General features: G+C 37.6%; 1 protein-coding gene across 5 annotated transcripts in view; it reads left to right on the top strand.

Annotated features, from left to right (window-relative positions):
- ZNF385D (zinc finger protein 385D) overlaps positions 1 to 25,681 on the top strand; it is a 1,296,755-nt gene that overhangs the window by 1,158,730 nt on the left and 112,344 nt on the right. For all 5 annotated transcript variants that reach the window (XM_049629860.1, XM_049629861.1, XM_049629864.1 and 2 more), the window contains one exon: positions 18,019 to 18,129. In XM_049629860.1, coding sequence (XP_049485817.1) covers positions 18,019 to 18,129 — 111 coding nt within the window. The remainder of the gene's footprint in view (positions 1 to 18,018; positions 18,130 to 25,681) is intronic.

Raw genomic sequence — 25,681 nt, 5'->3', positions numbered from 1 at the left:
GCAATTTGTAGGAAGAACACTAGACTTCAATAAACCTGGATTTCAGTCTTGGAGCTCCTTGAGAATATGAAGTTTACCCTGGTAGATCATTCTCCTGGCTGTTCCTCAGTTTCCATTTCTGTAAAATGAGGGCAAAACCACATCCTTTATAGGATTATTTTGCTAAAAATTATTTGTTGATGGAAATGAAGACATTGGTTTCTTGGAAACACATGGGGAAAACATTTTCATCACAGGAAGTTGATTCTGTTATCAAGCTTTTAAGTGTACTTCTTAGCCACCCACCACACAGGTCCTTTTAAACACTGACAGAATTTGCCTTGTGTTGGGGCTCTGGCTGTGTACCTTTTACAAGCTCCTCAGCTTATGCTCAGTGTGTATAGCCAGGGCTAAGAATGGGTGCCTTCAATATACGGCAGGCATTTTCAGAGGCATATTATTATTTTCTTTCTCAACATGCAGTTTATTTTGAGTATTTACATCAAAGTCTCAAACACAATTAGCCTCAGATGACTGTGCATTTTTCTATACAATTGAACAGTGTGCCTTCAATCAAGAGTGATATCTTGGGCTGCTTTTTAAAAAAGTGATTGACCAAAAAAATAAATAAATAAATAAATAAATAAATAAAAAATAAAGTGATTGACAGTTGGCTAGAATAAGCTACTTTTACATATCTAATTGCTTTCTTCAACAATAAATCTTTCTTGAGCATTTTCTGTGCTTTGACACCTGTTTTTTGAAGACGAGTACTTTCAGTTTGGGGAAGGGAGAACTATAAGCAGAATGTTTGAGTGGCAGACAACGTGTGACATGATGCTGGAGTGTGTAGGGTGTTGTTAAACTTGAGAGGAGGAGTCTTTAGCCCTACATACTAAGAGAGCAGATGGGTTCCTCTTGGAAAAGATGACATTTGGAGTGATAGACAGGAATTATACATGTAAGAAATAAGTCATAAAGGTTGAAGGAAGGAAAAAGCCTTACAAAATACAAGGACACAAAAACCACAGTTAGATTAGGCAAGAAATTGCCGGTAGATCTATATTAAGGGAATATAGTATCAGAGGCAGGGAGGAATGGAAATGAATCCGAGATACGGGCCTGTGCTAGTTCATGGAAAGCAGCGTTTGACAAATACAAAATGCTCCTTTGTGGCTTGAATTCCATATCACTGGCTAAGGGAAACAGGTGTATAGGAAACATATGGGGGCAGGGGTAGGAAGTGTGTGTAAGTTAGTGAATGAATACTTTAGTGCAAGGAGGTGTAGAATATTTCAAGAAATGATCAAGTCTAGCCAAACACAGGACAAAATAAATGGAGTCATGCCAAGTTCCAAGTAGCGAGAGACTATGTAGGGAATTGGTGGATAAATACTGGTATGTAAATTGGTACCTTAATAATATGCATGGCACGCATGTATATACACATACACAAACATGAACATCCATATACGCAGACATATATGTATATTTATGTTCTTAACATAAAAACAAGCAGGAATATTCTGACATGGTTCATTTTAATATGTGTGTTATCTTCGCATCTTCATGCTAGAACAGATCATATAGATTACCTATGGAGATGGAATTTGTGTAAAAAGACCCCAGACATCGTTATCCTTTCTCAAAAGCATTAAATGGTGATGTCAGCAAAGAAACAAACAAAGAACAAGAAAAAAATACAGTGCAAGATATCTGCCCATAAATATATGTCATTTGTAATTTAACCAAACAATTAAAATCATGATAATCACGTAGATCATACTAATGTGCCACTATTTAAACTTTCTAGACACTCATAGCTTTCATTTTGTGACATTTCAGAAACACCTCATCTCAATTATTTGCAGGCTTGCTAGTAAAGATCTACACTCCTTCTTTCAATTCCATTCTCCTCTCTCTGTGTATTTCAATACTTGGAACTTCTTTCTTCTTCCAGATCCTTGGGGATTGCAACATTCTTTGAGGTTTATACTGATCGTGTTAACAAGACAAAGAAACTGAATTTAAAGGGTGTCTCAGTGGCTCAGGCATTTAAGTGTCCCAACTGTAGCTCAGGTCTTGATCTCATGATTCATGAGTTCAAGCCCCACATCAGGCTCCCTGCTGTCAGCAGAGAGCCCACTTCGGATCCTCTGTCCTCCTCTCTCTCTGTCCCTTCCCCCGCTCAAAAATAAATAAACATTAAAAATAATAATAACAAAACCTCTAGAAAAAAGAAAAAAAACTGATTTTAAGTTTTACTTTTCCTTTAACCAAGAAATCCTAGAATTAGTGCCTGAGTAAAATTTTACAGTGACTTCTAGATTTTCACACTATCCCTTCCATTTATTATGGGTTGAATTGTCCCTCAGAAAGATATGTTGAAGCCTGAGCCCCACAGGACCCCAAAACATGACCTTATTTGTGCAGAGGTTATCAGGTTACAGTGAGTTCAGTAGAGTGGTCCAAAATCCAATATAACCGGTGTCCTTGTAAAGGGGAAATTTGGACACAGAGACAGACACGCATAGGAAGAATGCAGTGTGAAAGCGGAGGATTATAGTAATCCTTGGCATCTATAAGTGAAAGATTGCCAAACATTGATGGGAAAACACCGAAAGCTAGGAATAGGCAGGAAAGATTCTCCTTACAGTTCTCAGAGGAAGCACGGCTTTGCCAAGACCTCAATTTTGAACTTTTAGCTCTCAGAAGTGTGAGATAATGCCAACAAATTTGCCGTATTTCGTTATGGCAGCCCCAGGAAATGAACACATGGTTAAAATATTAAAAAAGAAAATGTTAAAAGGCCAACTGGGGGCACCGGGGTGGCTCAGTCAGTTAAGCATCTAACTTCGGCTCAGGTCATGATCTCGCAGTTTGCGGGTTCAAGCCCTGCATAGGGCTCTGTGCTGACAGCTCAAAGCCTGGATGGATCCTGCTTCGGATTCTGTGTCTCCCTCTCTCTCTGCCCCTCCTCTGCTTGCGGTCTGTCTGTCTCTCTCAAAAATAAATAGACATTAAAAAAAGTTTCAATTTAAAAAAGCCAATTAGCATAGGACTTTTACATTTTAATTTTTCAAGCCAGAACTACCTAAATAAATAAATAAATAAATAAATAAATAAATAAATTCATCTGATAAAATCATGATTCTGTAAAAGAAAGGAGTTCAAGAGAAAAGTAGGAAGGACATACTTCCAGAATAAGTAAGAGAAAATTCTTTCAATTTAGCCACGTTTAATTTATGTGCAACAGTATATTTGTCCTTACCTTTCCGTTCATCTCACAGCACAGCAGATTTCAATACCTGACCCATAGTTTAGTGACCTGCCTGGGAACCAGATGTGTTCGTGGACTTCTAGTACAGCAGGTAATAGAATAGATTTCTAGAATTTATTTTCTTGCTCAGTCAATAATATCATGCTCTCTGGGGCGTTCCATGTAAATGGAATCCCAACTCTGGAGTTGTTTGGTTTAATTACTTTAAATCTTATTCAGAGACCAACCCTAAAGTCTCTTGAGAAACCTGACTTCCTGTACAGACAGGCTCCTTAAGCATTTGCTGTCTTTGGAAGAGATTTTGCTATTTAAGTCCACCAGAAAGAGGATTCTCATCAAAACATTTGAGTTAAATTAAGTCCCTGTAATGCTAATAACAAAGTTTTTAAAACATCTAAATTAAGCCCTGCAACCTTCTCTACAGGGCATTATTAGTGTGATCAGGCAACTTTCATTCTTTCCAGACAAACTTAGTATTCTTTTGACTAGCAAAAAGTATAACATTGCAGAAAAAGGGAGCCCATCAGTGGAATAAAATCACCTTTCCTTCCTTTTTTTCTCCAACTTCCTCCCCCACTCTAGGGTATAGCTTTTCTCATTTATAAACTGAGAAGTTTCAATACATTTTAAATATATTTTGAGTTCCACAGAAAGGAATGAGAGCCACAGGGCATATAAACATGTGTGAAACATAGATCCCACCCACTGAAAATACCACAAAGAGATAATTTCTAAAGTTGTAACCAGGATTGAACTTCCATGACTGAGAAATTGTATTGGTCACAATTTCATATTTGCACTTGAAAATCCTAAAATGCGTGTATCTGTGTGTATTCCATGACTGGGCCATAATACATTGGTTAAAGGCAGTTTGCATGATCACGAAGGATTCTGAGAAAGGTAATGTCTTAAAATCCCCTCAAGCTAATCCATCATTTACTTTGAGCTTTTTAGATTTCACTTTATTAGCCTATTCATAGAACATTAGGAAAAGGAGCCATGGCAGAGATCTACTGACAATGAAATCTCTCACATTTGGACATGTCTTGAGTACTTGGAGAGCATCCAAATGCCTTTGCTCAAAATCAAGTACTGGTTTTTCTGAGCAAAATCATCTTCTCCTTAACTGATCAGGGCACCAGTATGGCTGTTAGCCTTTGCTGAGGAAGATGCCTGGTGAAAAGGTGGCCTCATGTTGGCACATAACGGGTAGATGAAAGAACCTATCAACAATTGCCCTGTTGCTTAGATGGAAATATATGCAAATTCTACGTGCTAGCTTGTAATTCTAGATTCTATTCCCTAAGTCAATATCCTATATCCCGTATTGTATCACAGAATCATTTCTCCTGTGACTTTGCTTCCAATAAGCTTACTTTACCTTCAATGCCTAAAGTTTCCTAAATCCATGTTTTCTCACTGCTATTGTTAATACCATTCCAAGATTGGTATTATGTTCTTTTTATTGGGTTTCAATATTATTCAGTTTACTTAGCACCTCAAAAGACATGCATTGAGCCCATGATAAGTGGGAACCACTCCACTAATTTCCTGAGAAAAAGAACAAGGAGACCCACCCCTGCCTTGGCTTGACTTTCTGTTGGGAGAGACAAACAAGTTAAGAGATATCACCGATGGTATGATGGAGTGTTTTGCTGGATAAGTGGAAGGACTTAGCCCATTTGAGAGAAGCCAGCTAGGTATCCTGAAAATTTGAGTCCTGAAAAGTGAGTAAGTGTTAGTCAGGGGAAGATGAGCTAGAAAGCATGGGGAAAATAGTTTTCAAGACAAAAAAAACTGGAATATACAAAATAATTGAAGGTTGTTGCTTTGAAAAATGGCTATACCGTTAATGAACCTATGTGACTTATATGTGTTATATTTTCTACTTTATTTAAATCAGAAGATTGGGGCATGGCCTGATTAATGAGATTCATGGGAATAAGGCTACCTCCAGTTGAATGAATTTATTTGTTGAATGAACTCTTGTGTGTCCTTTGCTGTTTGGCAAAAGCAGAGAAACCATGGAACTTCATGCATATCTCCATTCAGCCCCCCCATATACCTCGCTGCGAGCTGTGTCTTAGTCTTGGGTGATTGGTATTCCTGTTAAATTCCCTACCAGCCCAAATTTCAAAGAAAGGAGAATAAAGGCATCATCCCTCAACTTATTTTCACTCACATATGATCTACTGAGGGATTCGCATGTGAACATTTACTTGTAGATCTTTTAAAGTAAGTAAAAAGCATGATAAATACTGTAGCGAAACCCATATTCACCCAGAATTTTATAGCTGTTAATATTTTGTCACTTTTGCTTCTAGTTCCACATTTTAGAAGGAATGAAATGTTATGGATGTAGCTCTCATCCTCTGGAGCCACTGTCCCAGTCACATTCTAAGATCCCCAAAGACAACAACTGTTGTGAGTTTGGTATGCATCCTTCCTTCCACTCTAGTATACATGGGTATGCTCTTAGATACACATGTTGTGTGTCCACAAACCATTTATAGATTGTGTGTGTGTGTGATTATTGTTAAGTCTATCTTATGGTGGATTTCAAGCACGTACAAAAATAGAACAGTATAATAAAAACTCACATAGCCAATACCTAGCTTCAGTAGTTAACAACTCGGAACCAATCTTACTTCGTCTATATCTCCACTCACTTAGCCCCCAAATATTCTCAATTATTTTGAAGCAAACATAGCCATAATATTGTTTCCTCAGTATATATTTTACTGTGTATTCTAAACGATGACTTTTTTTTTTAATTTTTTTTAACGTTTATTTATTTTTGAGACAGAAACAGACAGAGCATGAACGGGGGAGGGTGAGAGAGAGGGAGACACAGAATCTGAAACAGGCTTCAGGCTCTGAGCTGTCAGCACAGAGCCCGACGCGGGGCTCGAACTCACGGACCGCGAGATCATGACCTGAGCCGAAGTCGGACGCTTAACCGACTGAGCCACCCAGGCGCCCCAGCGATGACTTATTTAATACATAGCCACACAACAATTATTACCACTAAAAATCAAAAATAATTCCTTACTGTGAATATCCAATTCCCCCCCCCCCGTTGTCTTGTAATGTTTATTAAATAGTTTGTTGGAATTTTGATCCAGTAATACCCATTGTTTATAATTGATTGCTAGGTCTCTTAAGTATGTTTAAAGTTATAGGTCTTCCCCTATTACATTCTAGCTATTTATTGATTTCATTAGTGTGACGACTTTTTTTTTTTTAAGTTTATTGATTTATGTTGAGAGAAAAAGACGGAGCGGGGAAGGGGAAGAGAGGAGAGAGAATACAAGCAGGCTCCACACTGCCAGCACAGAGCCCATCATGGGGCTTGAAACCACGAACCGTGAGATCATGACCTGAGCCAAAACCAAGAGTCGGATGCTCAACCGACTGAGCCACCCAGGTGCCCTGGAGAATTTTCCTTTGATAATTGAAGTCTAACTGACACATTACTTTCAGGTGTATAATACAGTGACTCAACAGTTATGTACAGTATGCAGTGCTCACCAGCATAAGTATAGTTACCATCTGTGATCATACAACGCTATTACAATCCTATTTCCCTTTGCTGCACTTTTCATCCCCATGACTTATTTATTTTATAACTTGGAAGTTTGTGCCTCTTAATCCCCTTCACCTATGTTGCCTGCCCCCCCTCCTCCCCTGTGGCAACCATCAATTTGTTCTTTGAATTTATGAATCTGTTTCTGTTTTTGTTCATTCATTTGTTTGGTCATTTGTTTGTTTTTTAGATTTCACATATAAGTGAACACATATGGTCTTTGTCTTTCTCTGACTTATTTTCCTGGGCATAACACCTCTAGGACCCTCAATATTGTGAATGGAAAGATTTCCTTCTTTTTTGTAGCAGATATGTGTATGTATATAAATAGTTAAGATATATAAATATATATAGATAAGGTATATAAATAGATATATAAATATATAAATATATAAATAGATATATAGATATAGATAAGATAAATATATACATATATATGTATATATGGCTGATGTATGTATGTACCTAATAGATAAGAAAGATGTGGTATATATTGTATGTATTATATACACACACACATACCACATCTTCCTTATCTATTTATATATTGATGGACCCTTAGTTTGCTTCCATATCTTAGCTATTAAAAATAATGCTGCAGTAAGTGTAAGAGTCCAAATATCTTTTCAAATTAGTGTTTTCATTTTGGGGGGTAAATAGTCAAAAGTGGAATTATTGAATTATATGGTAATCTATTTTTAATTTTTTGAGGAATGTCCATACTGTATTTCACAGTGGCTGCACCAATTTACATTCTCACCAACAATGCATGAATATTCCCCTTTCTCCATCCATGTAGAGACCTTTACCATGTTCTTTTGTCCCTGTATTTCCTGTTTGCTGTTGACTTATTTTTGAGAGAGAGAGAGACTGAGCGTGAGTGGGGAACAGGCAGAGAGAGAGAAAGACATAGAATCTGAAGCAGGCTCCAGGCTCTGAGCTGTCAGCACAGTTCCTGATTCGGGGCTCGAACCCATGAACTGTGAGACCATTCCCTGAGGTGAAGTCGGATGCTCAACTGACTGAGCCACCCAGGTGCCCCATGTCTCTATATTTCCTAAGAATGGGTAATTACATCCAGAGGCTTGATCGGATGCAAGTTTGTTATTTTGAGCATGACTTCCTTGCAAGGGGTTTTGTAGTTCTTCAAGAGACACCTGATATTTGGTTGTCTCTTTTGGTTCATTAGCTAAGTAATGGGCATTTCCTGGGCACATTATTTCTTTAGGAGTTATAAAATGATGCTATCCTAATCGTTCCTTCTTATTTTACTTATTGGGTATGCATGTGTGATTTTTTTGTAAGTTCTGATGTCATATTGCAGATATTCTGACACATTATATTTTGTTTATATCCCCATGCTGATAAAGAAATATTTAATGAATCCCTTGTAACTTCTGTATGGTATTTTATTTTATACCTCTTTGAATATTCATTATTGGCTAGTTAGGTTGTTTTAAAGTTTTTACTGATACCAAAAAAAAACTACAGGGAACTTCCTTGTAATAATCTTCTAGTGCACAGGAGCCAGAGTTTCTCAGAGCTTGAATGTTCCGATCATATGTTCAGTTCATTTTCAGTTTTACTGGGTGATGCCAAATTTTTCTGCACTTTTCCCAAATCCTTGTCAGTACGAAATGTTGTCAGACTGTTTTTGCCTTCTGTCTTCTTGTTATTTTAAACTTTACTTTCACTTTCACAATAACCAATACGTTTTATTTTTTTAGTGACCGTTCAGATTTTCTCTTCTACAAATTGCCTTTTAATATGCCTTGAACATTTTGGCTTTGGTATGTTATCTTTTAGAAATCATAGTGATTTCTACAGCTCTTCAATGTAGCCAGAGTAAATAACCTTTGATGATTTGGATGTTGCAGACATTTTCTCCCATCCACGCCTGTGTGTGTATGTGTAAAGACATTGGTATTTTTCTTTTGCTGGTGAAGGAAAATCTAGCACTGTGTTTATCAACTGGGAAAATGGTGGTGCCAGACTACCTGAATTCGGATCACCAGTCTAGACCTGCCTACCTGTGAGAGCTTAACTTCATGTCTCTGTACCTAAACATTCTCATATGTAAGATGGGAGCAAATAAAGTATCTACTGCTGTGCCTTCTGCTCAGTTTTGCTGTGAACTTAAAACTGTTATAGAAAAAATTAAATTTATTAAAAGGAAAAAACCAAAGTGTCTCCCTTACAGGGATACTGTAAAGACTTAATGAGACATAGAGTCCTTATTGACAATGCCTCACACGTCTAAGTGCTCATTTAAAATTAGCTATTGTTATTTTTTTCAATTACACGGTTGATTGTAGTTAAATTTATGTGTTTTTTTCTGGATGGTTTTGGATCACATGGACCCTTTAAGGTATCTTTCTACTCTTTTTTTAGGTTTTTTTTTTGCTTCTGGAAAGGAATGATGATATTCACTATTATTGCTATAAAATAGTAATAGAAGAAGCAGTTACCTTTATTGCACGCCCAGGCACAGGGCTAGGCTCAGTATACACTTTATATAGTTCATTATTCGAAATAACCCAATGTGATTATCACTCCATTTTAGAGGTAAAGACATAGAAGCTTAGAAAGATTAAAAAAGAACAACTAGCAAATAAGAGCAGCAACATTTCAGACTACATCTTAACCATTTGTTACTTCCTATTTGGGGGTGCAAAGAGGAGGGATTAGACTCACTGTCACATGTTACAGCTGTAAGAACCTAGAACAGGGATGTGGAGAATTGGTTTGTTGTGCATTTTCTACTACTGGTACTCACATTTCTGGGCTTTAGTGGCCTTGTCAATAGAATGAGAAGGCAAAATACGATCACTCAGATTCTTCCCAGCTCTAAAATGCTGTGGTTCTTAACAAAGTGACACCAATACAGATGATCTGTGCTGTGCTATTTAAATTGTGACAAACTAAATATCCAACAACAGGCTAAATAAACTGTGGTACAATCATGTAATGAAATAGTATGCCACCATTTAATTGGTAAATATGAAAACTGGTGCTAAATGAAAGTATTCTTAAGATATATTGTTAAATGAAAAAAAAGAAAATATTCTATATTATGTTTATAGCTGTGTAAAAATATGTGTAAAGATGCACAACTGTTGTGTAATAAAGAATTTGGGCCTCCTTGTCCTCAGTTTTTAGATTATAGGTGGAGCTCTAGAATCTTGGTATTTCCTGAGTGGTAAGTGGCTTTGTGAATCATGCACACCCTGGATCACACCTGGGTTTACACTAATGAGATGACTCGGGCTGGAGGGAGGCCGGTCACCAGAAAGGCCAACCAGAAAGAGGATTGGGTTTATCATTCTGGATTTCCAGGAAGGGAAGTGGGGCTAGGGATTGAGTTCATTCACTTTGCCAATGATTCAGTCAGTTGGCCCTGTGTATGTGATGAAACCTCAATAGATATTAACTCTAGACGCCAAGGTTTGGGCATACTTCTTAGCTGTGAGGGTTTGGGGAAGGGTGATGCATTCCAATTTCTTGGGGAAGTGACCTGGAAGCTCCATGTTCAAGATTCTACCAGACATCACCCTTTGGGACTCTCCATTTGGTTGGTCCTGATGAGGGAGCATAGGGCAGGCTGAGGGCAAGTACAGGCTAATAGCACCTCTCCACCCCCGGCCAGGTGGGATATGTGTGATATTTTTTGGACACTCCTGGCTACCCAAGAACAAAGGAAAGGGGTTTAAGTGCTTACCATGGTGATGGGGAAACTAAGGCAAATGAAAAATTAAATTCCCTTACTGCCTATAGCCTACTGACAAGTCCTTGAAATAGGCAGAGTGACCTCCCTCTAGGAGCTCCTCTGCCTTGATGATGATGGCACTTTGCTAGGGGCAAAAGGGAATCTCGGCTTAACATTATCCTGACCCCCAGCATCCTGTAAGTCCACCTGAACATATGAAAATTCCTTTGGAAGCTTCCTTTATCTCAAATCCCCCAAGATACATGCTGGCAATCATACTCCAAGCTTATGGCCCCCTGATATACATCTGAAGGGTCTCATGACTGAGGTTTTACTAAATGGTAATAAATGGCATTTTTCTAATGACACCAAGCCCCTCAAGGTCCTGGAAACCTTGCTTCCAAAATACCTTAGAGACTTAACTCTATCCCTCCCAACCTGAGGGTGTATAATTAGATACTGGTTCCAACCCCAGTGCTGCTCTTTCTGCCCTTGGGTCTTGTCCCCATGCTTTAATAAAAATCACCTTTTTGCACCAAAGAATTCTTTCTTGGCTGTCAGCTCTAGACCACACCATCATTACCCCAAAACCCCCATCAGCCCTGATTTGTATCTTTTATAATAAAACTCTAACCATAAGTATAGTATTTTCTTGAGTCCTGCTAATCATTCTAGCAAGTTATCAGACCCCCTAATTTGTAGCCTGTTTGTCAGAAGTGCAGGTGGCATGGGGACTTCCAAACTTATGGCTCCATTCTGAGAACCTTCTAGATTGCTGAAAATGTCCTATATGTTTATTGGGATGGTGATTAACATGGAAGTATGCACAGGTTAAAAAACAACATTTTAACGATAGATAAACTTTTAGTGATAGATACACTTAATATATATACATTTTTAAATGTATATACATCCATTTAAAAAGTTAAAGCAGGGAAGTGGGCACCTGGGTGGCCCAGTCACTTAAGCATCTGACTTTGGTTCTGGTCTTGATCCCCTGGTTCGTGAGTTTGAGCCCTGTGTGGGGCTCTGTGCTCACAGCTCAGAGCCTGGAGCCTGCTTTGGGTTCTATGTCTCCCTCTCTCTTGCCCCTCTCCCACTCACACTGTTTCTCTCTCAAAAAAAAATAAACATTAAAAAAAAAAAAGTTAAAGCAGTGCCTGGGTGGCTCAGTTGGCTGAGCTTCCTACTTTGGCTAAGGTCATTATCTCCCAGTTCATGAGTTGGAGCCCCACATGGGACTTGCTGCTGTCAGTCTGTCCAGCACAGAGCCTGCTTCGGATCCTCTGTCCCCTTCTCTCTCTGCCCCTACCCTGCTCTCTCTCTCTCTCTCTTTCAAAAAAAAAAAAAAAATCAAAACATTTTAAAAAGTGAAAGCAAAATGTCAACATTGCAAATTTTACAAATGAACAAGTTTGTTGCAGGATTAGGATAATTAGGATTTTTTATTAGTGCTTCCTAATATGTGAATGGAAGTAATATAAGCTCAAATTTTGTTAATTCATAGTTGACGTAACAAATCCACCAGGACCTCAGCCCAGTGTCACCTAATACTACAGAGTCACAAACATCCAGGACAAAGGACATCACAAAGCTTGATGTCGGTTCCTGCCAGAGACAGCAGGGCAGAGTGAGATGTTGTATGTCTTAGCTGGCTATGCCTCTTAGTAGTTGTGTGATATTAGGCACGGGGCAATGAGAGCTTATAGTAAGTTGTTAGGATAAAAATGGCGCTCATAAACATAAAAATACACAGTAAATGCCTGTGAGCGTCACCTTTAGAGTTATTGTTACCAGTCATTGTTACATAGAAATATCAGGTGGAAGAGACAACCTTTATATTTCTGAACTTCTAAACTTTCTGGCATTTGCGTTTTTGTTCTTTGATTTTAAAACCAAAAGCCACAATAATAATAGGAAAAGAAAGAGAGGAAGTCTTTAAAGCAGAGAATATAAACTCAGGGCTAACCCCCATCCTCAGAAAATACAACAGGCATTTTAGAGAAGGGAATCTTGAGCAGTGGCTGTCCCTTCTATGCTCATTTACGAATCGATTTGGCAGAATTCCCAGAGGGGAGGGAAGGGAAAAGTAAGACCTGAGATAGAAATGCAAAGATCCTTAAGCCTAAAATGAAGAAAAACATATTCATTTGGCTTTAAGTAAGGCCCTAGCAGAGTTTGAAATTGAATTTTAGGCTAGAGTTTGGGTACACATATGAATAGGTACTGTATCATTCTTCACTTTTGCTTGTTTGGGGGGTTGGATAATGTGTTTGGAAAATTTTAGCCATCAAAATATCCCACTTTAGACATTAGATAAATATGTATGAAAATATCATGTAGAGTTTACCATTTAATTTAGTTTTTAATTCAGTGCTGCATGAGTTAAGTGAAATGTATTGAAGCTTTTATGGATCTGATTTCTTGTTGTTACATTTTTGGTTTACTTTTTGCTTTATGTTTTCATTTGTATTTTTATGGTGATTTTATTCCCAGGTCATTAGTTTCTTAACTGTATGCACTAAACAAGGACGTTAAAATTTAAAAACAAAGAAAACAAAAGTTTTGGTTACATTATTTTAGAAATTACTTATTTAAAACAGATTTTTTATTGTAGGTCATCTCGGAGAATTTAATATTTTATTGGGCACTGTGAATATCTAGGCTGTAGCACTGAGGTTTCCTGCAGTTTATTTTACCCAAGAACCCCTTTTTCTTGCCTATACACATTGGCGTCTCTTGAGACTGATTTTGTAGAAAAACTCCTCATGATAAAATGCATGCACACAATAAGGTGTCATTGTTTTGACGGATCACAACCTATGGTGGGGAGGGGGAACCAACACATAAGGCTTCCTGTTAAACAAAATGTTTGATTATAATGATGAATAATGGTATATTTAGACAAAATGATTGAAGTGGCTTGTTGATAATAGATGCGACTTTTACTTACATAACATGTATCATTTATTAATTTTTTAAAAAAATTTTTAATGTTTATTTTGAGAGAGAGAGAGAGACAGAGCATAAGCAGGGGAGGGTCAAAGAGAGAGGGAGACACAGAATCTGAAACAGGCTCCAGGCTCTGAGCTGTCAGCACAGAGCCGGAAGCGGGGCTCAAACCCATGAACCACGAGATCATGACCTGAGCTGAAGTCAGATACCCAACCGGCTGAGCCACACAGGTGCCCCATGGTATCATTTAATTAACTAACAACAGAACCGATTATTATTTATTATTTAGATTTTACCCTTTCATGATTCCTTGTTACAGACGGTTTTACTTAAAGATGTATATATTAGAGAGGTGAATAGGATTCATGCTCATTAATAAAGGCATTAAACTCACCGTTTTGTTGTATTGGATTTCTAAAATGATAAAGATAATTACTTTTGTTGATATAACTATAGTTTGTGAAATCCACCGTTGAAATATAATTCAGTGCGGTGGAGTTTTTTTTTTTTTTTCTTAAGTATACTGGGAAATAAAATTGTCTCTGAAGAAGAAGATTCTACTTTGCATTTTGAAATTTGATTTTACAGTCACAGTGATCAGAACATCATTCAATTCAAACAAAAGAATTAAATCTAGAGAATCTGCCACATTCACATTAAATGTCTAGTTCCAAAACACCTCCTACACAAATTTGGCTGGAATGTGGTCACTGCTTCCCCAGTGTTACTTGAAAGACCAAAATAATATGCTGTGCACCAGTATATGATAAAAATTCAGCACTATTCATTTTCAGAGAGCATCTTTAATATAAATGTGTAATTTATTTATTTTTTTAAATGTTTATTTATTTTTGACAGAGAGAGAGAGAGAGAGAGAGCATGAGCGGGGGAGGGGCAGAGAGAGAGAGGGAGACACAGAATCTGAAGCGGGCTCCAGGCTCCGAGCTGTCAGCACAGAGCCCTAGGAGGGGCTGGAACTCACGGAGTATGAGATCGTGACCTGAGCCGAAGCCGGACGCTCAACCGACTGAGCCACCCAGGCGCCCCATATTTTTTTATATTATAGTATCCTTCTAAGGGGACTTCAGTACTCCTAAATGGATTCTAGGCATAATTCACCTTATCCCCAGATGGGAATGGGCCCCATTTATGCACCAAACAGATGCAGTAGCATATGATAAAACAGCTACCTCTAAGTCAGCGACCTCTTTCCGCTTTTAATTTTTCCTGAGGTGTTGGGCTGAAAGGGAAATTATCCCCAAGTGTTCTCTGTGATTGTTGTCAGAGAAGCGTTGCGATGGCATGTTCAAACAAGGATAAAAGTGATCCTGAGACACAGAATGATGGCTGTTGAAGCAGCCAGATTCACACATTTGTGTGGCTTCTGGCTTGTCAAACTCTGTGCATTTTCCATTTAGGCTCTGAGGAAAGGAGGATGAAATGGGGTTGAGGAAGGTTTGGAAGATTAGCTGGGGTAAGGGACTTGAAGAAAAAAATATATGTGTGTGTATATATGTACATATATGTGTGTGTTTATGTGTGTGTGTGTGTATAGAGAGGGAGAGAAAAAAGAACTTATACCATGTTTGTAGGTCTAAGCTAAGAAAGAGAGAGTAGCCTTTTTTTTTTTCTTAAGTTTATTTATTTTGAGAGAGAGAGCACAAGTGGGAGGACGGGTAGAGAGAATGAGAGACAGAATCTCAAGCAGGCTCCAGGCCATCAATGCACAGCCCGATGCGGGGCTCGAGCTCATGAACCCATGAGATCATGACCTGAGCTGAGACCATGAGTCAGACACTTAACCAACCGTGTCACCTTGGTGCCCCAAAAGAGACTGTAGCTTTAAATTGATTTTTAATGTGTAGATTAAGACACGGAACTGAATGTAGGAATGTACTTTAGACTGTGTGTTAAGACTCGAAAAGATAATAAGAATTAACTGGAAACAATTCCCATGTTCATCAGCTGACGGATGGATAAAGACATTGTGGCACATCCGTGTAAAAGGAATACTGCTCAGCAATAAAAGGAATAAGCTACTAATGCGTGCCACAACATGGATGAATCTTAAAAGCATCATACTGAATGAAAGCTGTCGGGCAGGGTGCCTGGGTGGCTCAGTTGGCTCAGTGCCCAAGTCTTGAGTTAGGCTCAGGTCATGATCTCATCATGGTCGTAAGATCAAGCCTCATGCCCGGCTCCATGCTGGATGTGGAACCTACTTAAGATTCATGCGTGCTGTCTCTCAAAAAAAAAAAAAAAAAAAAAAATGCCGTCAAGCCCAAAAAAACCACATGCTGTATGATTCCCTTTGGATGAACTTCAAGAAACGGCAAAAAGAACAGATAACAGACCAGTGATTTCAGAGGTGGGGAGTAGGAGTCATTATTGACCACGCAGAGGCAGGAGGAAACTTTTCCAGGTAATAGAAATGTTCTATGTGATAATACTACTTTTACGTATTTGCCAAACCCCATCAAATTCTACACTTAACGTTGCTAAAGTTTATTATATGTAAATTATACCTAAAATAAAACTGGTTAAAAAGAAAGTATGATATGAAAAAAAAAAGTATGATAGAATTCACTAATAAGGAGAGAGGGGATCCTAGAATTTAAACAATTTCTGGAAATGACCAGAAAAATCATGGGGTAGCTGAGTTTCCTCCAGAATATGGGAAAGGATGAACATCAGATAAAAAAAGGAAAGTGATGATGGAAGATAAAAATTATGACAGTTTTTAAATAAAGTATATATTTTTTAATCTTCATTGATTTAAAAGAGAGAGAGAGAGAGAGAGTGTGTGTGTGTGTGTGTGTATGTGACAGAGAGAGAGAGAGAGAGAGTGAGTGAGAGCGGGAAAGGGGCAGAGAGAGAGGGAGAGAGAGAATCCCAAGCAGGCACTGCACTGAGCACATGACCATGAGATCACAACTTGAGCCAATATGAAAAGTTGGACGCTTAACCAAATGAACCACCCCGGTGACCCCAAAATGGTCAAGGTAAACCTTTTATCAAGATAAACCTTAAGTTATTCTTAATCGTTGTAACTATTTAATATATAAAAAGCCTAGCCTATTACTTAGCTCATAGAAGGCACTTAATAAATGCTGAGTGCTATTATTTTTTCTGTACATTAAGAATGCCTAGATAGCCTAGGGGGAATTGTGACTATATAGACAGAAGCTTCCTCCTACTTACCTGTGAAGACAGCCTATGAGTGAGCTGGTTTTGATAATCTGAAATACACAAAAGGACGTGGAATTTGTCAGTGACTTGTTTAGGGCAGTCAACAAACTACAACATATCACAGAAGCTGAATATTAGAGCATCATTTCACAGACACATTCTTAGCTTTGTGGTATATGTCAAATCATTTCTAAGCCATCTTAATCCATTGTGAGACGATCATAAGAACTTTATATCTGATGAGAGTTAAGAGTTCTAAAGTTTGCAGGCATTCAACAGAAGTAATGGCTGTATGCGTAACGTTTATTTGGAAATGTTTCTTGGTCATGTGAGAAATTAGTAGTGTGCCAACAATGACCATAGGAGCGTGAGACTCAAGTTAACTTTGATCTTCACATGTGCTGTGATAGAGAAAATATAATAGCCAACATTTATTGACTTCGTAATGTGCTTAGCACTGATTGTGCTAAATAAATTTCACATGTTATTACTGTTAAAACTCATCACCACCTCAGGGAGACACAGATAAGCAAAGAGATTGCACAAGTATTAAGAAGCAGATCAAAATTTTTATCTGACTCCAACAGTTGAGAACCACTGATGTAGACTGTAGGACAAAGCTGATGAGTTTTATCAGAGCTGGATTGCTGATACTGTGTGTTTGGTTGCACTTGACCTATCCTGAGAATATGGGATGGAGAAAGATAACTAATCTGGTCTAGACTGTCTGAGCCTCAAATAATAAGTTCATAGAATAGCAATCTATACTAAATGGTCAATAAATGATTGTTGAGTGAATTGATAGCTCTATACATTTGAATTCTTAGAAAGTAGGATTTATATACTACATTCTTAACATAGAAAAGGTACCGAACAAAGCATAAGGTTAATGTTGGATTATGGTGCATAATTTATTTTCAGAACTGTTCATCTGACCAAGTCTATTCACAAGTCCATTTTGGGGCAATGGCATAGACACACTACTGTGTAAGATTGCTGGCATTTGCAATAACTTGAGTTTTGATAAACCTTTAATTATATTTTAGGTTTATCAAACTGAGACAGTTGTTGATCGTAAATGAGAAAAACAGTTAGTATGCAAACTCTAATGGGTACATTTATCATTTTCTTATCATACTGAGCTTCGAGCTTATTGTCTATTTTCCAAGAAAGTAGAAATGCTGTTTCTTAGAATAAAAATGTTTTTTATAATGTGAGCAGTAGATTCAAGCTGTACAGATTGGCTCTTTAATGAAATAGGCAACATTCCAATGGAACTGACAAGCTTTATTTCTATTTGTTGTATTTTCTTTCTCATTACAGATGGACCCGATTCAGAAAGCTGTAATAAATCATACATTCGGGGTTCCTCTTCCTCATCGAAGAAAGCAAATCATATCATGCAACATTTGCCAGTTGAGATTTAATTCTGATGTAAGTTTACCATTTAGTATTCACTGAAAAAATGTATTATGCTGTTCTAATCTTGCAGAAGAGATTCCTTAAACATTTTTCTTCAGTAACTGAGCATGTCAAAATTCAAAGATAATATTTTTAACTCCTTACGTCCTTTAATTTCAGAGTTTATTGTATTATTTTTGGTTGCTTACTATGGGAACATCACACATATACAATATTTTGTACTTGCACTTTAATGGTATTTTATACTCTCTTGGGAATGCTGACTTTAGGTAATACACTTCCCTTTGGAGAATAGTCAAATTTAGGACCAACGAGACTTTTAATAAACTATTCCTCTGAAGTAAGATAGGTCCCAAATTGTATCTCAAGGCCAACATTTTGCTTTGTAAATGTTTTTACCTGCCTTGGTGGTTCCCAATTCCAGATCAGCTCTTGTGTCCTTGATGATATTTGTGATAGAGCTCTTAAGTTATTACCCCAGAAGTATTAGCATTTTAATAGGGAGTCTAAAAGACCTCAAAGCACTCGAGCCCCTGATGAATAAAACTTACGTGGAAAACATGATAGAAAGGAGACATTTGTAGACCTGACCAGTGCTTTTGCAAATTATTCACAGAGAATTATTTGTACTTTCCATACCTTTTCTAAGGGTCAGAAAATCTCTGGATTCATCACAGTGAAGCTAATTTTGGCCCGTGGCCAATGTGACAAATACTGCCTGCCTGCTTTGGTGTGGAGTTGGTGCTGAAAGATACAGAAAAGAGAAGGAATGTTGGTTTAGAAGGACTAGGAATAGAATACTTTTTGATATTATAGGCAAACAGAGGATGGTAAAGTAACTCCTCTAAGCTGGCATTATCTTGCCCTAAATTGATGTGTGGTGTGGAGATGACCAAACGGATCTGGATTCTGGAGAATGTTAGGCTTTTGAAAATTTCATCTTTCTAGGCAAGTGGGTCCTGTAGGGGCTCTGATGGTGAGAAGAGCATACAAAGTAATCAGGCACAGAAAATAGACATGACAGTAATAAAGCATCTTTTTTCTTCTGTGAGGATGTTTCATTTTGTTTAAGGATTGCTACTATCTTATGAACTCATACTAAAATCATCAGGTAGATTTATAATATTTCTTCTGTTGGCTTAGAAAAGAGTAGATTGCCAGCATAGCACCTGAATGGTATTTGTAGATATAAAAAAAGGGTATACTAGACATATGGCATTTTATTTAAAGAGCGGTTTAGGGGTTTTTGTTTTGTTTTGTTGTTTGTTTTTAAATACTGAGTGCTTTGATTGGATTTGAATTTTAAGACATTTGCCATAGTTTAATTTAATAACAGAAAATCTTTTCAACTGATAAATGTTATATAATAATCTCCTCCAACTGTTGTAAAAAAAGAAAGAAAGAAAGAAAGAGTCCTCTCGACTTGTAAATTAGAGTTCTGAACTCAAAAGTTGCAGTTTTGATCATTTCTAAACATTTAACAAGCAATCATATAGTTCTGTAATTGCTATTTTAAGTGGCTCTTTCTTGATTTCTTTCCTTCTTAAATTGTATCGATATTTCACTTTGGAACTGATCAGATAATGATATAAAAGTCTCCCAGGAGCCATATTGTCAGCTTCTTAGATCTAATGGGGGCTATTTCAATATCTCCTCCTGCCAACAATTTCACTGTCAATATTTTCCTCTGTGTTAAGTAAACTTCCTGTAAACTGGGAATCAGAAAGACACTTCAAGCTCGTTGAACCCAATCTCCTACTAAATTTAAGAAAACCATCTGCCACATCCAGGCTCGGTCTTTAGTTGGTTCTCTCCAGCTATGGGTCACTCACAACTTAAAGACAAATGTTCCTTTCTTTGTTGTTTTTGTTTTTGTTTCTGTTTTGAATGTTCCTAATTCTGTAGATGGCTATCAAAGTCATATTTGGAGTCTTTAGAATTACTACTGGGTATGCATTAACATTAACATAATAGTTTCTTCTTATAAAATGTCATCTTGTTTTATAAAATGTAATCTCATTTTATTTTCTTGATGAGAGAATAGCAATTTATTTTGCTAATGAAGTTTCAAGGTGATACAGAAATCAGTATGTATTTATTGGAGACAGTTGCTTCTCATTTTCACAGTTTTGTTTTCAGGTATGTACATGACATGTGGTCCAAGGAAAATGGCCAAGGTATTTGGAGAAGTTAGACTAATCAGTCTGGGCCATAATTACACAATTGCAGACTTGATCATTCACTAGATGGTTACTGCATTTATCTTCTATTGCTGCTGTAACAAACCATGGCAAACAGTGGTTTAAAACATAAATGCGTGATTTTACAGTTCTGGATGGGAAAAGTCAGAAATGGGCCTCACTGTGCTATAAGCAAGGTGTTGGCAGGGTTATGTTCTTTCTAGAGGCTCCAGGGGAGAATTCAGTTCCTTGCCTTTCTTTTCCAGATTCTAGAGGTCACCCTGTTTCCTTTGCTCATGACTCCCTTCCATCTTTAGAGCAAGCAATGACCAGATGAATCTTTCTCACATTGAATGACTCTGACCTTCACTTATCTGACTGCTTCTTCCATGTTTAAGGACCCTGATGAACACAATGAATTCATCTGGATAATCCAGGATAATTTCTCTGTTATAAAATCAACTGATTAGCAACCTAATTCCATCTGCTAACTTAATCCCCCTTTGTCATATAATAAAACGTATTCATAGTTTCCAGGGATTAGGACTTAAATATCATTATTCTGCCTAGCATGGATACTCATTCAGATGTTTGGCTTAGATTTGAACTGAATTTTATGGCCACTTGAATTTATCAGGTAATTACCCAGTATACTTTTGTTGTTGTATATAAACTGGACACATGTGAATTCATTGCTTTTACATTTTTATCTTGAACCTTAAATATAAATTCTCTAAACAGTGTTAATTTTTAAAATTGCAGATTAACAAAAACAGGAAGACCCAATGTTATTGGTTTTATAAATGACATAGTAACATTTTACCTATGATTTACAAACAAAATATAATTATTGCAAAGTTGAAATACAGGAGTGGAAACTCTTAGAGACTTAAAAATGTCTCCATAGCATTATTATGTCAATAAGGGAAACTAATGTGCAGGAAATATGAGATTTGTTTACTATTGACTGGTCATGTCCATAAATAGCAGTTTTATAAAATATTCAATACTGAATGCCAAGATCAATTGTATTTATCATCCATTCAACCACATATAAGAAAATAATCTCTAAATTAAGAGAAAATACAAATGTTTTCTAGATAGAGAGATATAGATACATCTCACATTTGACCATTTTAATCCCAGGAAAAGGCTTTATAATCCCATGACAACTGCATCTACTCCTTCCGGGTAAATCTGGAATTTATTGTCCTATTTCCATTATTAAACGTAGAATTATTCTGAAAAAGTAACACTGTAATTTACTTGTATGCTTGGTTGCATCCTTAATCACATAGGAAAGTATTTTTGCCTTATGAACCTTTTTACATTTCAAAGCTTCTTCCCTTTCCAATGAAAATAATAGCTTGTATTTCTTTTCATCTCCGCATCATGAAAATTCAATTTCCTTTCCCTCTATGCTTTTATTTATCTTTTAACCCTTCATATTATAAACTGTGGAGTTTGGTTTTATGCTATTGCTGTTTCCTGTACAGTACATTTTCTATTTTTGGCCCTGGAGATATCTTTTTAAATGGCATATCATACTGTATGTACTTTAAATGAGATTGCTTTCTTCTGGCGTAGGCTTTTTCTTTGAAAAAAACTTTTCTTGACATTTACATGAAACACACATAGAGGTTATGCAAAAAGTTCCCAGTTAAAGACCAAAAGATTATAAATTGTCCAGTTATTTTATCAGCATCTTAAAATAAGCATAAATTGCCATTGGCCTGGGCAAGCTATTAAGTGTACCTTTGAAAGACAACTTAAGCGGGACCAGTATGGACACAAGGTTATTTAGCGAGATACAGAATGATTACTTGATGACTATGTATAAGAGTGGAAAGTAAGGTCTCAGGCCCCAAACTAAAGAATGATTAGGTTGTAGCATCTAAGAGTCACTACGATTAACCTCTTGACACTAATGTTTCATAATATGTTAGAGACAGAAGAAAATGTTTGCTGATTTCCCATGTGGAAACTGAGATGCAGAGAATATAGGAGACATACAAGGGCCACCTGGCCAGTCACTGGCCACACAAAGTCAGCGTCCACACTCATCCACTGTTTCTGCTCTGTCTGGTCCAGGCGGAGTAGCAGGCCCATCCAAAGTCTCCAGCCAATCCTACGGTAATGGTGTGGCTGGAGATCTGCATGTTCCCAGAGAGAAGGCATAGGGGCTCCTTCCTTCTTGGAACTAACTGGATGTGACAGCTGTTGTAGAGGTCATCTACACCTGGGTGAGGCCTTGCCCACAAGTGCTTGTGAGTACACTCAAATGGCATCACCCATATTCAGTCACACAATTTAATCATAAACACGGTGAAAATTTCAATGTAGATGCAAATTACTGAGAGATAATGTAGTAGCAACATGTCATTTATGACTCAGGACTGTCAAGCATCAATTACGTCAAGGGGCTGTTTTGTAAGTCAGAGGGGAAAACCACCTTGGAGCTCTTGGACCCCTTCAAAGGGGAACCTTGGGATTATGACCAATATAATTGATATATTTTTCAACAGTATTATAAGATAGAAATCATTATTATTTTTCTACATTTTAGATCCCAGAAATGTAGTGGAGTTAAGCAATACATCTGAATTTAATTTATATCTTCGTGTTAACTTCTGTAACCAAATGAGGCAATATAATGATGAAGTTGCTAAAAGGAACCTTTTTTTCCTATCAAATGACCAAATTAGATGATTAAACATTTGTAACATCATATCTTAAGAAACACCTTTTAAATATTTATATCTGTATTATTTATGGGGGTTGATATTAAAAGGAAATACTGCTTAGAGGGAGAGGAAAAAAAACTAACAGTGGTTGTACTGGAGTTGAAGAACTACTCTTCTTTCTACTTTTATTTTCAAAATTTCCTTTATGAGCATGCTTAAAGTTTATAAAGGAAAAAGGAATTGTTGCATGGACTATCTTATTATGGCTTTTAAATCACATACTTTGTCCTAAATTATAAATTCCATTTTGAAGGCCTTTGATGCAATTTCGTGAATATTTCTTGCCTATTTCTGGAAGTGTCTCCAGTCTCAAAACATGCCCAGCAGAGTTCATAGATATTGTTGCCTCATTCAGATTTCAGCATTTTATTGCATGTCCTAGGAGAAGGGTTAATAAAATTGTATGCATGGGGGTACAGCATGCAGCAGAGAAGCTGATGTGATGGTAGGAAAATCATCGGATCAGAATTTAGATAACCTCTTGTCTAGATCTGCCCTTTTTTTTTCTTTTTTGTTGGCTACATGTCCTGGGGCTCTTTGTTGAACTTACAGGACACATTATCATCTTATTTAAAATTAATAGCCATCCCTTCTAGCCATGTTGTAAGAATTATAAAATAGAACATGTAGGCAATCAGATTATAAACTGTATAGCAAATGAAATGGAAACTTCATTTTTGTGTTATGGGATGAATAATGTGGTTATCATTATTTTATTCTCTGAATGTTAAATTACTTTTTTTTTATTTTTTAAGTGTTTTTATTTATTTTTGAGACAGAGACAGAGCATGAGCAGGGGAGGGTCAGAGAGAGAGGGAGACTCAGAATCCCAAGCAGGCTCCAGGCTCTGACCTGTCAGCACAGAGCCTGACGCGGGGCTCGAACTCACAGATTGTGAGATCATGACCTGAGCCTGTGAGATCATGACCTGAGCCGAAGTCGGATGCTTAACCGACTGAGCCACCCAGGCACCCCTGTTAAATTATTTCTTAATAAATACTGGAGTTTGAAAAGATCTATCTTCAAGAAAAGTACTTAAAGGGCTCTACCCCATTGAAAGTGCCTGTGTTTAGTGTATTTTTGTGTTGATTTGAGGTTCTCACTCCTCATAAATCTTTACCTTTTACCTTTTAAAAACCACAGGGTCAACTTGTCAGTGACAAAGCTTCTTTATTAGCAGTTCTCAACCTCTTTAAGTCTGTTGCTGCTGCTGCTGCTAAGTCCCAAAGGATTTTCTGGGGGACCCACTTAGAAATTAAATTGCAGGCAGCTTTGAAATGTCTCTTTCATAAGACAGTGTCTCCTGTCAGTCTTCAGGACTCACAGAGATATTTAGAGGTTTGGGCTGAGCACTGTGGCCTTCCTGCTGGGTGCTTTTTCTTCTTCAAAAGTACTTCTGTGACAGGGCCATTCAGCTTCTATAAGAGGAGACACATCCAGGGCCTGATGAGGTTTAGTTTCACTGTCGCGTCACCCTCGTGTGAGAGACTGGCTCTGGGGCATGTGGTGATGAACTGTAGGTTTGGCTGCATTTGAAACGAGTGCCTGGGACGCCTCTTTTGAAAGGCTTGTGCTCTGAGTGTGCATTTGGGCCCCATCTCATCGCTCAGCCTCACCAGCTTGTACTTCCTGAATAGAGCCCACAGCTCTGTCAGGAATTCTCAGAAAACAAAACTTGGAACAGAAGGACCAGGCAAAAAATATTGGGTCTGGCTGTTAGAGATTTCAGGAGAAAATGAGCCAGTCAAGAGCACAGGCACCTAGTTAAGCATCGTGCCTCTTTGGCAGGCTTTTAAAAATAAAACTTCAACATTGGGATATTTTGGGACTCTCTGAATCAGGCTTTGATATTCCAGAGTTTCATCTGTGGATGGAATGAAGAGTAAGGGACTGAGAAAAGAGAACTCTTTGTAAAAGAGTCCCTATTTCTCTAGTTATTTTTTTCCCTTTATAAACAAAGAAAAACAAAATAATAAAATTCACTTTTGTATCAGATTCTCCTAGACATGGCAAACTTGAGCATTGTCTCTAGAAAGAGAAGTTGATTTAAGATTTCAGTAGATGTTGGGACGCCTGGGTGGCTCAGTCCGTTAAGCATTGACTTTGGCTCAGGTCATGATCCTGCACTTCTTGGGTTTAAGTGCCATGGTGGGCTCTGTGCGGACAGCTCAGAGCCTGGAGCCTGCTTTGGATCCTGTGTCTCCTTCTCTGTCCCTCTCCCGCTCATGCTCATGCTCTGTCTCTTAAAAATAAATAAACATTAAAAAAAATTTTTTTTAAAGGTATGAGTAGATGTGTTACATAACCTTTGGTAATCGAAGCGATATTTGTATTTCTATAGAGGACTGTGAGCACCTCAAAGAATTGCTGTGTGTTAGGACTTCGAGATGTCTAAGAAGTCATTCTATCCGTTTTAGAGATTGTCGAGATGGCAAAATCACAGGTCAGAATATGAGTTGGCTTGTCCAACATATCTAAGCTGTTGAAATAGCTGGTGGGGCTGGAAACAGCCCTTACATCCCAGCATAGTGCTTTTATTTGTCATACCAGGTGACATGCCCCAAGGGAAATTTATTTTGGGATTTGCACTGGCATCAGCTGACAGTTTGCAACTGAGGCAATTTGGTCACATAAGTTCTA

Source organism: Panthera uncia, chromosome C2 (assembly GCF_023721935.1).
Source record: "Panthera uncia isolate 11264 chromosome C2, Puncia_PCG_1.0, whole genome shotgun sequence".
Lineage (NCBI taxonomy): Eukaryota > Metazoa > Chordata > Mammalia > Carnivora > Felidae > Panthera > Panthera uncia.
Note: the sequence above shows the minus strand (reverse complement) of the source record. Positions and strands in the feature narration are given on the sequence as shown.